The 13250-nt window shown below is 46.0% G+C and overlaps 2 protein-coding genes across 5 annotated transcripts in view; one reads left to right on the forward strand and one right to left on the reverse strand.

Moving 5' to 3' along the window:
• LOC146670722 (protein NLRC3-like) overlaps positions 1-13250 on the forward strand; it is a 261535-nt gene that overhangs the window by 223400 nt on the left and 24885 nt on the right. The window lies entirely within an intron of this gene.
• LOC146670730 (NLR family CARD domain-containing protein 3-like) overlaps positions 1-13250 on the reverse strand; it is a 35850-nt gene that overhangs the window by 22116 nt on the left and 484 nt on the right. Inside the window, exon 3 of one of the 4 annotated variants that reach the window (XM_085402783.1) lies at positions 11482-11586. The exons of 2 other annotated variants lie outside the window; for them this stretch is intronic. In XM_085402783.1, the coding sequence (XP_085258909.1) occupies positions 11482-11586 (105 nt within the window). Of the gene's footprint in view, positions 1-11481; positions 11599-13250 lie in introns of all 4 variants that reach the window. One more of the 4 variants, XM_085402782.1, reaches the window with a different exon arrangement.

The following is a 13250-nucleotide window of genomic DNA, read 5'->3' on the forward strand; positions in this document are numbered from 1 at the left end:
CCGCTTTCCTTGTGTTCACTCTCCTCAATGCCGCACGGACGTCATGCTCCGCGATGCTGGTCACCGGTCTCTCGCTGATGACGTCACTGTCCTCGGTAGTCAGGGGGTAGATAGCATTAGCCGCCCGGCTAACCTCGAAACGGGCGTAGAACTGCTTCAGCTCATTGGTGAATGCAGAGTCGGCGTTGATCGGCGCAGTGTCCCTGGCTTTGTAGTCCGTAATGGTGCGTAGTCCGTGCCACATACTCCGTGTGTCGCCCTGGTGGAAGCGGGACTCCACACATTCCCGGTACCGGCGTACCGGCCAACACAACAAACAAAACTCAACCTAGGCTTCGGTTCCCCTCTGACCTGTTCAAGGAAAAGAAAAGAAAAGAAAGACCTCCCTGGTCTAAAAACACAGGAGAAAAGAAGGCTTCCCAAAATAATTGGCAGCTCACCCCTACTTGCTCCGCACTTCACACACATGTCCGACCTTTTAACTAAATACTATGGCTACGGCCGCTCCGTCTGGACCTGAGGCAAGTGCACGGGAAGTCTGCCACACCCCCCGCACCGCAGCTCTTCAGTCGCCCTTTTATAGTTCACGTCCACAGCAGGAACCAGTTACATCAGGCCGTTCCTTAGGTCCACCAATCACAGCGACTGCACAGGTGAATTTGCATACATACATTAAGAAACAAATAACCCACCAACACACGCACGTAACACCCCCCACCATAAGAATTAAACAACCACTGCATGTTTAATTCCTACCTGTTTACACTGCTCTAGATAGGGCATCAGCGAGGACATTATCGAGGCCCTTTTTATGGCTAATTTGTAAGTTGAAGTCTTGTAAAAGGAGGGACCAGCACACGAGTCGCTGGTTGGAGTTTTGCATTCGGAAAAGAAACACAAGCAGATTATGGTCTGTGAACACTTGAACTGGCACGGAGCTAGACCCGACGTAGACCTCAAAGTGTTGTAAGGCTAGCAATAATGCAAGCGCTTCCTTTTTGATGGTGCTATAGTTCACTTGGTGTTTATTGAACTTCTTCGAGAAATAGCAGATCGGACGGTCCACTCCGTGATGAGCTGCCTGCAGCAGAACCGCACCCGCTGCAGTTGTGCTGGCATCCACCACCAACTTAAAAGGAGATTAAAAGTTAGGTGCTGCTAAAACTGAGGCACTGCACAGTAAAGTTTTCACTGACTCAAAAGCAGTTTGGCACGCCGCAGTCCATGTGAAGGGTTTGGTTGGGCTGACTAGGTCAGTCAGGGGAGCGACTACGGAGGCAAAGTTTTTACAGAAACCGTGATAGTAACCACACATTCCCAAGAAGCGGCATAACGCCCTCCTTGTTTGTGGAATCGGAAACTCAATAATAGCCTCCACCTTAGCGGTTACAGGGCACACTCGCCCGTGACCCACCTGCTTTCCGAGGTAGGTAATGGTGGCTTTTCCAAACTCACATTTGGTCAGATTTACAGTTAGCGATGCTTCCTCGAAACGCTTAAAAACAGTTAAGAGGGTTTGGAGATGACTGCTCCAGGAAGCAGAATAAATGACCACATCATCTAAGTAGGCATCACAGTTAGGGACCCCGGCCAAAACCTTAGCCATCAGGCGCTGAAATGTCGCTGGAGCATTACGCAAGCCAAAGGGCATCACGGTATACTGAAGGAAGTGATCGGGGGTAACGAATGCAGAGATCTCAGACGCTCTTGCAGTTAAAGGAACCTGCCAATATCCCTTTAATAAATCCAATTTGGTCACATAAGTAGCGGATCCCACCCGATCAACACAGTCATCCATCCTAGGTAATGGGAAAGAGTCTGCTTTAGTGGCCACATTCACCTTTCGATAATCTGTGCAGAATCGAGGAGTATTGTCAGATTTGGGCACTAACACACATGGGGAGCTCCATGCGCTAGCACTTGGAACGGCTAAGCCATGCTCAAGGAGGTAATTGACTTCTCTCTGCATTATTTCCCTTTTTACTGGATTCACCCGGTACACATGTTGTTTAATTGGCTTTTGGCCCTCCACATCAACGTCATGACTTAAGACAGTCGTTTGGCGCGGGTGATCAGAGAAAAGCGACACGTTATTTTTTATCAGAGTAATGGTGTCAGTTTGAGCAGTTTCAGGTAAATCGGCAACAAATGATTCAAGATCATTTAAAATTACTGAATTTTTCAGCCCACTACCTAATGCATCATCCCTCCCAGATAATCCGTCATCCGACAGTTTATAGGCGGGGAGGATGGCAACAGCGCACACGGGGATAGAACAGTTTCAACGTATTCACATGACAAACCCTGGTTTTTTGCCGCCGATCTGGAGTGCGAATCACATAATGGTTATTGTCGAGTTTACATTCAACACTGTAAGGACCAGCAAACTGCGTTAGTAAACTGGACCCTACTACAGGCAATAACATCAACACCTTCTCCCCTGGTTGAAAACTTCTATCCACAGCTTTTTTGTCAAAACGAGCCTTCATTTTAGTTTGCACTGGCTTTAGGTTTTCCCCGGCTATTTTCCACGCTAGGCGAAGCCTGTCTCGAAGCTGACTCACATAGTCAGGTACACTACATGGCTCCTCCGGGGCCTCCGACAGCCATTTTTCCCTCAAAAGTCGGAGAGGGCCTCGGACCACATGTCCGAAAACCAACTCCGCAGGGCTAAATCCCAGCGACTCCTGTTTAGTCTCTCTAATGGCAAACAACAATAGGGGCAACCCCTCATCCCACTCTTTACCAGACTCCAAACAGAACTTACGTAACATAACTTTGAGAGTTTGGTGGAACCTTTCCAAAGCACCTTGACTTTCGGGGTGATATGGACTGGATGTAACATGCTTAGCATGTAGTTCTTTAACAACCTGTGCAAAGACTCTGGACATGAAGTTGGCGCCTTGGTCCGTTTGAATGATTTTCGGCAACCCAAACACAGAAAAGAATTTGATCAAAGCTTTAATTACTGCTTTGGCTTTCACCGTACGCAGCGGAATGGCTTCCGGAAATCTCATTGCTGAGCACATTACAGTAAGAATATACTGATGACCGGCTTTTGTTCTCGGCAACGGTCCCACACAGTCTAGTATTACCTTTTCGAAAGGTTCACTCATTAATGGAATAGGAGATAACTGCGCAGGTGGATTGGGCTTATTGGGTTTGCCCACCAACTGGCAGGTGGCACAAGACCGACAGTAATCAGCTACGTGTTTTTTTAAGCCAGGCCAAAAGAAATTGCCCAGCACTCTGTAATAAGTTTTATTTATTCCGAGGTGCCCAGCCATGCCGGCATCATGTGCTAAGCTTAGCACCAGATCACGATGCTGAGATGGTACCACCACCTGTGCAACACTTGATGTTCCACTCTGATCAGAAGACCACCGCTTCATTAACACGCCATCCTGCAGGAAAAAACAGGGAAGGGTGCTTTCCCCAGCCGTGACAACGGCTGCAAAACAGGAACTCAAAGACTTGTCATTTTCCTGAGTGCTTACCAAAGCTTCTTTATTCACATCGCCGCTCAATGCCAGTATTAATTTTAGCACACTGCATTTATCCCCCACACTGTCTTTCTCCCGTACAGAAGATTTTTGCTCCCCAGCCGCAAACGTATCTGCGATACTAACCACATCAGCAAATTTGCGCGCTTGCGCCCGCGTAACAGCGCAAACGGGAAAAACTGTCACTTTTGGATCAGCAGCAACAGGTGTATCCATCACTTCAGGCGGTGGAAGCACTTTCCCCCTGGCCAAATCGTTGCCCAAGATAAACGACACACCTTTAAACGGCAACTGTCGTCTTATGGCAACCTTCACAGGTCCAGTTGTGATAGGTAGTGTAGATATACTCTGTGAAGGGGCACCCGAAGAACACTCATTTCAATTCCCCACACCAACACATCCGTGTGGCAGGCGGTTTTATCCGACAGTGGCAACACATCATCTAACATAAAAGATTGATGTGCCCCGGTGTCTCGGAGAATGGTGATAGTAACCCTGTCCTTCTCTTCTCCTGCCACCGAAACGAAGCCTTGGGGAAGGAAGGGATTAAAATGTGACTCTACCTCCATTTCTGGGTCACACCCCTGCATCTGGTCAGGACAGATAGGTGGGGAAACTACTTTAATGAGCCCCACGGGTCCCTTAGACCCTCTGCGCCTCTTTCTTCCACAGCGCAGGACAACTGGCAATCAGGTGACCAGACTCCCGGCAATAAAAACATTCCCGCCTTTCAGTTTCCTCCTGTCTCGCCCTTCGGGTCTGTTCTCGTGCTGCCCCGGTTGGAAAAATGACTTTATGTGTGAGGGTGAATTCATCTGCTAAAACTGCTGCTTTTGCCAGGGACATCACCTTCTGCTCATTTAAATAAACTACCAACTGATCCGGGAGACACTTTTTAAATTCTTCTAAAAGAACCAACTCCTTCAATCCCTCAATATCCTTCACTTTGCTGGCTTGCATCCAGCGTTCAAACAAGCGATGTTTCTCAAGGGCAAACTCCACAAAGGTTTGTTCAGCGGTCTTTTCACTTTTACGAAATTTCTGACAGTAAGCCTCAGGAACTAATTCATACGCGTGCAGAATTGATTTTTTTACAATATCATATTGGAGGCTGTCATTAACGGAAAGGCTAGTACATACTTCCTGAGCCTTGCCGATTAACTTACACTGGAGTAGCAGTGCCCAAAACTCCTTAGGCCAACTCAATGCAGCTGCTATACGCTCAAAAGCATCAAAATAGGAATCAACCTCAGCCTCCCGAAACGGAGGTACTAGTTTAACATGTTTGGTGATGTCAAAACTTGGTGAAGTAACTGTGGATGTGTCAGGGCGACTCGAGACAGGTGTGGAGGCAGCGGAAACAGGTGTCGAGACAGCGGCGGGCTTACGTTCCAACTCCAATGCTGTGACCCGGAGGTGCATAGCTTGCACCTCAAGCTCTTTAGCGCAAACCTCTATCTCCCTAATACGGAGGGTCAAACGGAGGTCCTCCGTAGACCCTACTGCCTGAAGCTCCTCAGCCGCCCCAGACCCCACCTCGGCCACATCCGACCCCGCCTCATCCGCATCGGGCTCCACCTCAGCTGGAGACACGCTAACGGGTCCTTTGGCATCTGGCTCCGGCTCAGCCTCCAGAGCCACCTCCACGCCGCCCCTACCAGGCCGCTTTACAGCTGCCTGCGGGGAAGGGAGAATGCCCCGCTCCACCAAACCTGCACACAAAGCAACCTTCACCTCCGCTTTACGGGCATTGTAGGACACTTTAATATCAAAAAACTTGCTATAATAAGCAAATCCGCCTTTCTACACAACTCTATCTTATCCCAGGAAGGCGAGGTAACAAAGTCATCTAAAGAAAACCCCATCCTCCCCCACACACCTCACTCCTCCCCACACACAAAAGAAAAGCCGACCGAACAAACCACAGATCACAAAAACGAGACAAAACGGATGAGCCCCCAAATCATGTTACAACCCGGCTCAAAATGACCGTAACAAGAGCGGGGTGTCCCGTGACTTCCCACGCCCAAACAGACACAGCCACAGCATCGGACTTTTAACAATGGTTTATTCACAACAATGGCACTCAAGGTAGTGGGAGTGTATAATTTCGGGGTCAGCTAAGGCCAACACAACAAACAAAACTCAACCTAGGCTTTGGTTACCCTCTGACCTGTTCAAGGAAAAGAAAAGAAAGAAATAACACAGTCTGACCTCCCTGGTCTAAAAACACAGGAGAAAAGAAGGCTTCCCAAAATAATTGGCAGCTCACCCCTACTTGCTCCGCACTTCACACACATGCCCGACCTTTTAACTAAATACTATGGCTACGGCCACTCCGTCTGGACCTGAGGCAAGTGCAGGGAAGTCTGCCACACCCCCCGCACCGCAGCTCTTCAGTCGCCCTTTTATAGTTCACGTCCACAGCAGGAACCAGTTACATCAGGCCGTTCCTTAGGGCCACCAATCACAGCGACTGCACAGGTGAATTTGCATACACGCATTAAGAAACAAATAACCCACCAACACACGCACATAACACATGACATTGACAAAGGAAGAAAAATTGGATCAAAATTCATACATGCAATTTGAAACGCACACACAGCCAGGAAACTTGAGCGCAGAGTTTTACGCAGTTTTTTTTCTTTGTATCTGTAACCAGACCTTAACAAAAAAATGTGTAACTTGTATAAATATTTTTTTACAAAAACACACACACACAAATTCTCAATTATAGATGCACTTGTTAATGTTTGTACAGTAATCTTTATGTTAGTTTACCTGCTGGAAACTTCTCAGAATGATGCTTGCTAAACAAACACCATTTCAGTTTGTTAGCTAATGATATAATGCAATAGGAAATCATTACAACCATTCTTGTTTCCTTGACAACATTTATATTTTAAATACTATTAGCACTTATATGAACTAATATTTTTGATTGATTTCAGTTTTATTCTGACAGTTCTACTGAGTAATATTAAAAATAGATTTGGTTTTGACTTGAGCAGGTGAGGTACTGGAGCCTGAAGAGGAGATTTGCCCACAGGAAGCACAGATAAGAGTTGTTGAAATAATTGTTAACTAATCAGAGAAAAGTTGGTAAATCAGTTAACAACCAAAGTAACCCTTAGTTGCAGCCCTAATGACATAAAGTGTAGACAGCCATCACATGCAGACTGCTTCTTCAAACAGCTGTGAATGAGTGGCTTGCTCTCAAGCCGCTCATTCAGTGAACTCCAGTGTGGTGCCGTGACAGGATGTTACCTGCGCATTGAGTTCAGGTGTGACATGTCCACATTGCTAACTATTGCACAGTCAGGGTTAGTGGGATTATAATAGAGTGCGCATGCGCCAACCAGCGTGCAGCCTGTTATAGTCGCTCCTGCTTTTTCTCTTAGTTTAGCTCTTTTTTCCTAGGTATTCTTTTTTTTCTGACTTGTATTTTCATCCGTTTATTATCTTTTACTCAATCATGTGGATTGAGAGAGTTTTTGTTCTTCTGGTGGCCGTGGAACTGTTACTTTTATCAAGGAACGGGACCGCGGCACATCTCCTACACTCACGGACTGTTTACTCCAGAGATCAGCTGATCGCCCTGATGCCGGCCGGCTCGCTGGCCAGGCCCGCAGAAGTACCAGCTGAAATTTGGAGGAAAACACATCGGGGATGCAGAGGTCAAGGACAGAAGAGAAGAAAGAAGGAGACAGTGAGACAGCGGAGGCTCGAAGCGAGGAGGAGGAGGAGGTATAAACCGTGTCTGCCGTCTATCGTGATGGGAAATGTGCGATCGTTATCGAATAAAATCGACGAGCTCTCAGCACTGGTACGGAGTCAGAGGGAATACCGAGAGTGTAGCCTGATGTGTTTCACCGAATCATGGATGCACCAGGACATTCCCGATGAGAATGCTTCTGTGGAAGGCTTCCACACTTTTCGGGCAACAGGGACAGCATCGCTAGCGGTAAGCGGAAAGGAGGTGGGCTTGCTGTTTTAGTTAACAACCGGTGGTGTAACCCTGCCAACATAACAATCAAAGAAAGGATTTGTTGCCCGGACACTGAACTGTGTGCTGTTGGACTCAGGCCATATTATTTACCCAGGGAATTCTCTCACGTCATCTTGGTGGCTGTTTATGTTCCTCCCTCTGCTAACCCCACAGCTGCATGTGACACTATCCACTCTGCCATAGCTCGGTTACAGACTCAGCACCCGAGTGCCTTTATTGTGATCTCGGGTGACTTCAACCATGTATCACTGGACAATACACTAACAACATTCAGACAATATGTGGACTGTCCCACCAGGGGAGAGAAAATTTTAGACTTACGGGGCGATCGTGGCTCAAGAGTTGGGAGGTCGCCTTGTAATCGGAAGGTTGCCGGTTCGAGCCCCGGCTTGGACAGTCTCGGTCGTTGTGTCCTTGGGCAAGACACTTCACCCGTTGCCTACTGGTGGTGGTCAGAGGGCCCGGTGGCGCCAGTGTCCGGCAGCCTCGCCTCTGTCAGTGCGCCCCAGGGTGGCTGTGGCTACAATGTAGCTTGCCATCACCAGTGTGTGAATGTGTGCGTGAATGGGTGGATGACTGGATATGTAAAGCGCTTTGGGGTCCTTAGGGACTAGTAAAGCGCTATATAAATACAGGCCATTTACCATTTACTTACTGTATGCTAACGTCAAGGATGCATACAGCTCCTCCTCCCTCCCCCCACTTGGTAGGTCAGATCATAACCTGATTCACCTCACCCCCCGCTATGTGCCCATTGTGAGGAGGGAACCTGTGACCACCAGGACTGTTAGGAGGTGGTCAGAGGAGGCCTTAGCGGAACTACAGGGCTGTTTCGAGGTGACCAACTGGGAAACACTCTGTGAGCCTCACGCCGAGGACATCAATGGGCTTACTGAGTGTATCACAGACTACATAACTTTCTGCACCGACTCCATTGTTCCAGCTCAGACTTTTCATTGTTACCCCAATAACAAGCCGTGGGTGACTAAGGACATCAAAGCCCTCCTCAACAACAAGAAGAGGGCTTTCAGAGGGGGCAACAAAGAGGAGGTGAGGAAGATCCAGGTGTTACTAAAGGACAAGATCAGAGAGGCTAAGGACAATTACAGGAGGAAGCTGGAGTGGAAACTCCAGCAGAACAGCGTGAGAGAGGTGTGGAGGGGCATGAAGACCATCACTGGATTCAGGCCAACCAACAGCAGGGGAGCTGAGGGAGGTGAGAACAGAGCCGACGAGTTGAATCTGTTTTTCAATAGATTCGACACCACAGTGTCTGCTCCCACCCCCACAACCTCACCTGCAGTCAGCCTGGAATCCAGAGCCACACCACTGTGCCAGCCTCTCTCTTCACATGTTGCCTCCTGTGAGATTCCTGACACCCCTCCCCCACCCATCACCTTCACTCAATACCAGGTTGAGATGCAAATGAGGAGACTTCACTCAGGCAAGTCTGCTGGACCAGACGGAGTGAGTCCCCTCGTCCTCAAGACCTGTGCCCCCCAGCTGTGTGGAGTCTTTCATAAACTGTTTATGCTGAGTCTGAGTCTGCAGAGGGTCCCGGTGATGTGGAAGACATCATGCCTCGTCCCTGTACCAAAGACGCCACGTCCCAGTGGCCCCCAGGATTACAGGCCCGTGGCACTGACCTCCCACATCATGAAGACCCTGGAAAGGCTCATCCTGGACCAGCTGCGACCCATAGTAAGACCACATCTGGATCCCCTTCAGTTCGCTTATCAGACCTCGTCTCGGAACTGAGAACGCCATCATCTACCTGCTCAATCATGTCTACACCCATCTGGACCAGCCGGCGAGCACTGTGAGAGTCATGTTTTTTTACTTTTCCAGTGCTTTCAACACCATCAGGCCGACGCTCCTGGGTGATAAGTTAGCAGCGATGCAGGTGGATGCTTCTCTGGTGTCCTGGATTGTTGATTACCTGACAGGAAGACCACAATATGTACGTCTCCCACAGTGTGTGTCTGACAAGGTAATCAGCAACATAGGGGCACCACAGGGGACTGTCCTCTCCCCCTTCCTCTTCACCCTCTACACCACAGACTTCAGCCACTGCACAGAGACCTCCATCTTCAGAAGTTTTCTGATGACTCTGCGGTGGTTGGATGTATCAGCAGGGATGATGAGACAGAGTACCGGGCTGTGGTCGACTCCTTTGTCACGTGGTGTGAGCAGAATCATCTGCAGCTCAACGTGGCAAAGACCAAGGAACTGATCGTGGACTTCAGGAAGACCAGGAAACACTTGACCCCTTTTTCAATCCAGGGGGTCAGTGTTGACATTGTGGAGGACTATAAATACCTTGGAGTACACATTGACAATAAACTGGACTGGGCTAAAAACACCACAGCACTTTACAGGAAGGGCCAGAGTGGTCTCTATTTTTTGAGGCGACTGAGGTCCTTCAACATCTGCCAGAAAATGCTGAGGATTTTCTATGAGTCTGTTGTGGCCAGTGCGATCCTCTATGCTGTTGCATGCTGAGGGAGCAGGCTGAGGGTCGCAGATGCCAACAGACTTAATAAACGAATCGGTAAGGCCAGTAATGTTGTGGGGATGGAGCTGGACTCCCTCAAGGTGGTGTCGGAGAGGCGGATGCTGTCCAAGATAAAGACAATGTTGGATAACACCTCCCACCCACTCCATGACATGCTGGTCAGTCACAGGAGCACGTTCAGTGAAAGACTGAGATTACCGAAAAGCACCACTGAACGACACAGGAAATCATTCCTGCCTGTGGCTCCCTGTACAACGCATCCACTTAACACACTGGTTACTGCTACAGCTACACATGTTTCTTTTCCAGCTATTTATTTATGAGTGACTTATGTATGTATGTATGTATGTATATATATGTATATATTGTACTATTCTTAGTTAGTGTATTGTCTGTCTTGTTAATGTTGGTTTATGTTGGTTTATAATGGAGCACTGTAACAAAAAAATTATTTCCCCCAGGGATCAATAAAGTATTCTGATTCTGATTCTGAAGTGATTGTGAAAGACAACAGCTTAGCCGTGAAGTGGTCTGTGGATGCTGATGTGCAACTTTCTGTAGAGCCAATCACTACAGACCTCCGAATGTCAAGTGGCCTTCAGATTAACTCAAGAACAGAGCGTGGAGAGTTTGATGGAATGTGTTTCCATGGCAACTAGCTGACTCCAAGACTTGCATCCTGACAGGTGGTGCTTACCTTTAAATTCTATTAGACTGGTCCTCTGTTTGCCTTATTTCATGATTCCACCTTGGGCCAAATTTGTCCTCTCAGCCATAAAAGAATCCGGGTTCACAGCACCAAGTATTAAATTCTGTTCTTTTATCTTTTATTCTTTTACTTGACAGAGAAAACACGACTCAGTGTGGTCAATTATTTATAATTATTTTATTCAATCATTACTTTCTGGAAAGGGATGTGCACAAGGCTAAACCCTCTGCAGATCTGAAGCCTTACAGGCCGGATATATATAATATAGTCTGCTGTTTTTGGTACTGAAACGTCACACATAGTTTGTGAACAAAACAACTTCTTCTGGCCTGACTTGATTTGTGTGTGTGTTACTTAGTTATGTTTTTCTCTCTGCACAGTTTCCTATTTTTGCCCAGTATTTCAGTCTTGCTCACCACTTGTGACCTTTCAAACACTTTTTAACTGAAAAGTAGCATCTTTAATCTGCTGGCCTACCTAAAACAATATAAAGACAAAATAAGCACTAAGAATATTTATTTATTCCGTAACAGCACAATGCAAAAGGAGGGCTGACATCATATTAAACACTGTAAATTAAGAATGGGAACAACCACCAGTTCATATTGTTTAGAAGCCAAAGGCTTGTTTTTAAGAGACATGGGATTGAGGGAATGACGTGTTTGCACTGCAGTTTAAATCCAACAACATCGAGCAGTTAAATCAGCTCTGAAAGAGTTCATGAAGGAGTTTAACAGCTCACCTCTCTGCAGCAGACGCCTGTTTGACTTTAAAATGAAGGTCTGCATCTTTAGACTCATCACTCTTTAAGGACACACAGCTGGGTTCAGGTCCAGGTTCAGCACGTCTCCCAAAGATCCTGTTAGACAGAGAAGAGAAGAATAAAGGTCTTCCTCTGATACTGAGGCTCTGTCAGGGTAGGTTAAGCGTACTGCCTCAATGATCAAGAGCTGGGCCAGAACTGCAAATATTCATTTTCCTGCTCTCAGAGATACTGTATGAGTTACTCTGAGGAATCATCTGTACTGTAGACATGTCAGTGAGTTACCTCTCCCTTCCAGCTGCAGGTGAAAGCAGATGGGATTTTGGAGGACTCATCTTCAGATGCAATAGTTACTTTTCAAGTAATTAATTACTTTTAGAATGTTGTAACTCAGTTACTAACTCAGATACTTTTTAAAGAAGTAACTAGTAACTATAATTAATTACTTTTTCAAAGTTACTTGCCCAACACTGCTTATTAATAACTGAAAACTGGTATTTAACTCAGTACCAGGATCAGCACCAACACAAAGCTGGATGATGTTGTCCCAAATTATAAATAAAAGATGTTTTTTTTTACACTCTGATGACGACGAATTCATACAAAATAAACAGAGCTGTAGTAAGGCTTTCCTCTAACGGCGGTTGTGTTCAAATGTTTGAACAGATACTTCTGTGTCCATTAAACTCTGATTAAGTCCCTCAAAATGTTTCCTTAGCAGTACAACAGGGCTGAAACCAAGAAAGTGTCCTTCATATTAAAATTGTAAATTTAAAATGTTAATTTCATGAATTTTAATCTTAAATTGTTCCGTTTTTTTTTTTGTTTTTTTTTACCTCGCACAGAAACAAAGCTATAGACCACTCTGACAGAGACTCTCTGTCTTTAAGATCCCCGTCACTATGGCAGGAAACAGCTGAACCTGAGACGTGCTTTTCTCCTCTGAAGAGGATTCAGATTTTCCTCAGCAACACCGCTCATCTTAAAGCTCTGGTTTTGTTCTCCATGGAGAAGAAAGGAAGGAGAGAACTGTACCAACTTCTCATTACAGCATGAAGCTTAAACTTATTCAATCCTTCCCAATTTAATGATATTTATTAACTTACAAATCAGTGTTCATCGATGTAACACATAAGCAGACAGGATACATTGAAGGACACCATCGTACAATACACCCTGTGATCTAAACTCCTCTAAATCCTGTAAAAATGTTATATTTGTTTGTAAACTGAGTTTCATTTGGAACTTGTTTTAATTCAACAATTCCACATTTTACTAAAAACATGGATACAGAATAAATTCAGCTGCTGTAAAGTCCGATCTTTACAGTTAATATAACTAATATAACTTTCTATTACAGAAAATACTTTTTTTTTTAAACTGGTTAGTTTCTGGCTGCACATTTTTCCTTTCATTTTACTAGTGCTGATGTGAGTTACATTTTGCATCACTGATATGCTTGTTAATAATACAAGACAGTTCAGCTTCATGCTCATCCTTCTTCACTAACTGTTGTCTATTAGAACAACGAATTTCTTATTGTTCATGAAATTTGTAGTTTCTTCTACTCCCTCTCTGTTAATCAGTTTTTTCTAAGTCCATACATGTCAGAGAGAAGTTTCTATTTGTCTATGAATGTTTCTGGTCTGATGATAAAAAGTATTTTGGGTTTTTTTTCTGGCAGAATGGAAAAAGGTCTGTCATTTGTGAAGTGGTGTTATTGCTACTTTTCCACACAGTGCCTGGTA

This window comes from Rhamphochromis longiceps, linkage group LG4 (genome assembly GCF_057381845.1).
Source record: "Rhamphochromis longiceps isolate RC_006_pf linkage group LG4, R_longiceps_female_GT1.1, whole genome shotgun sequence".
Taxonomy (NCBI): Eukaryota; Metazoa; Chordata; class Actinopteri; order Cichliformes; family Cichlidae; genus Rhamphochromis; species Rhamphochromis longiceps.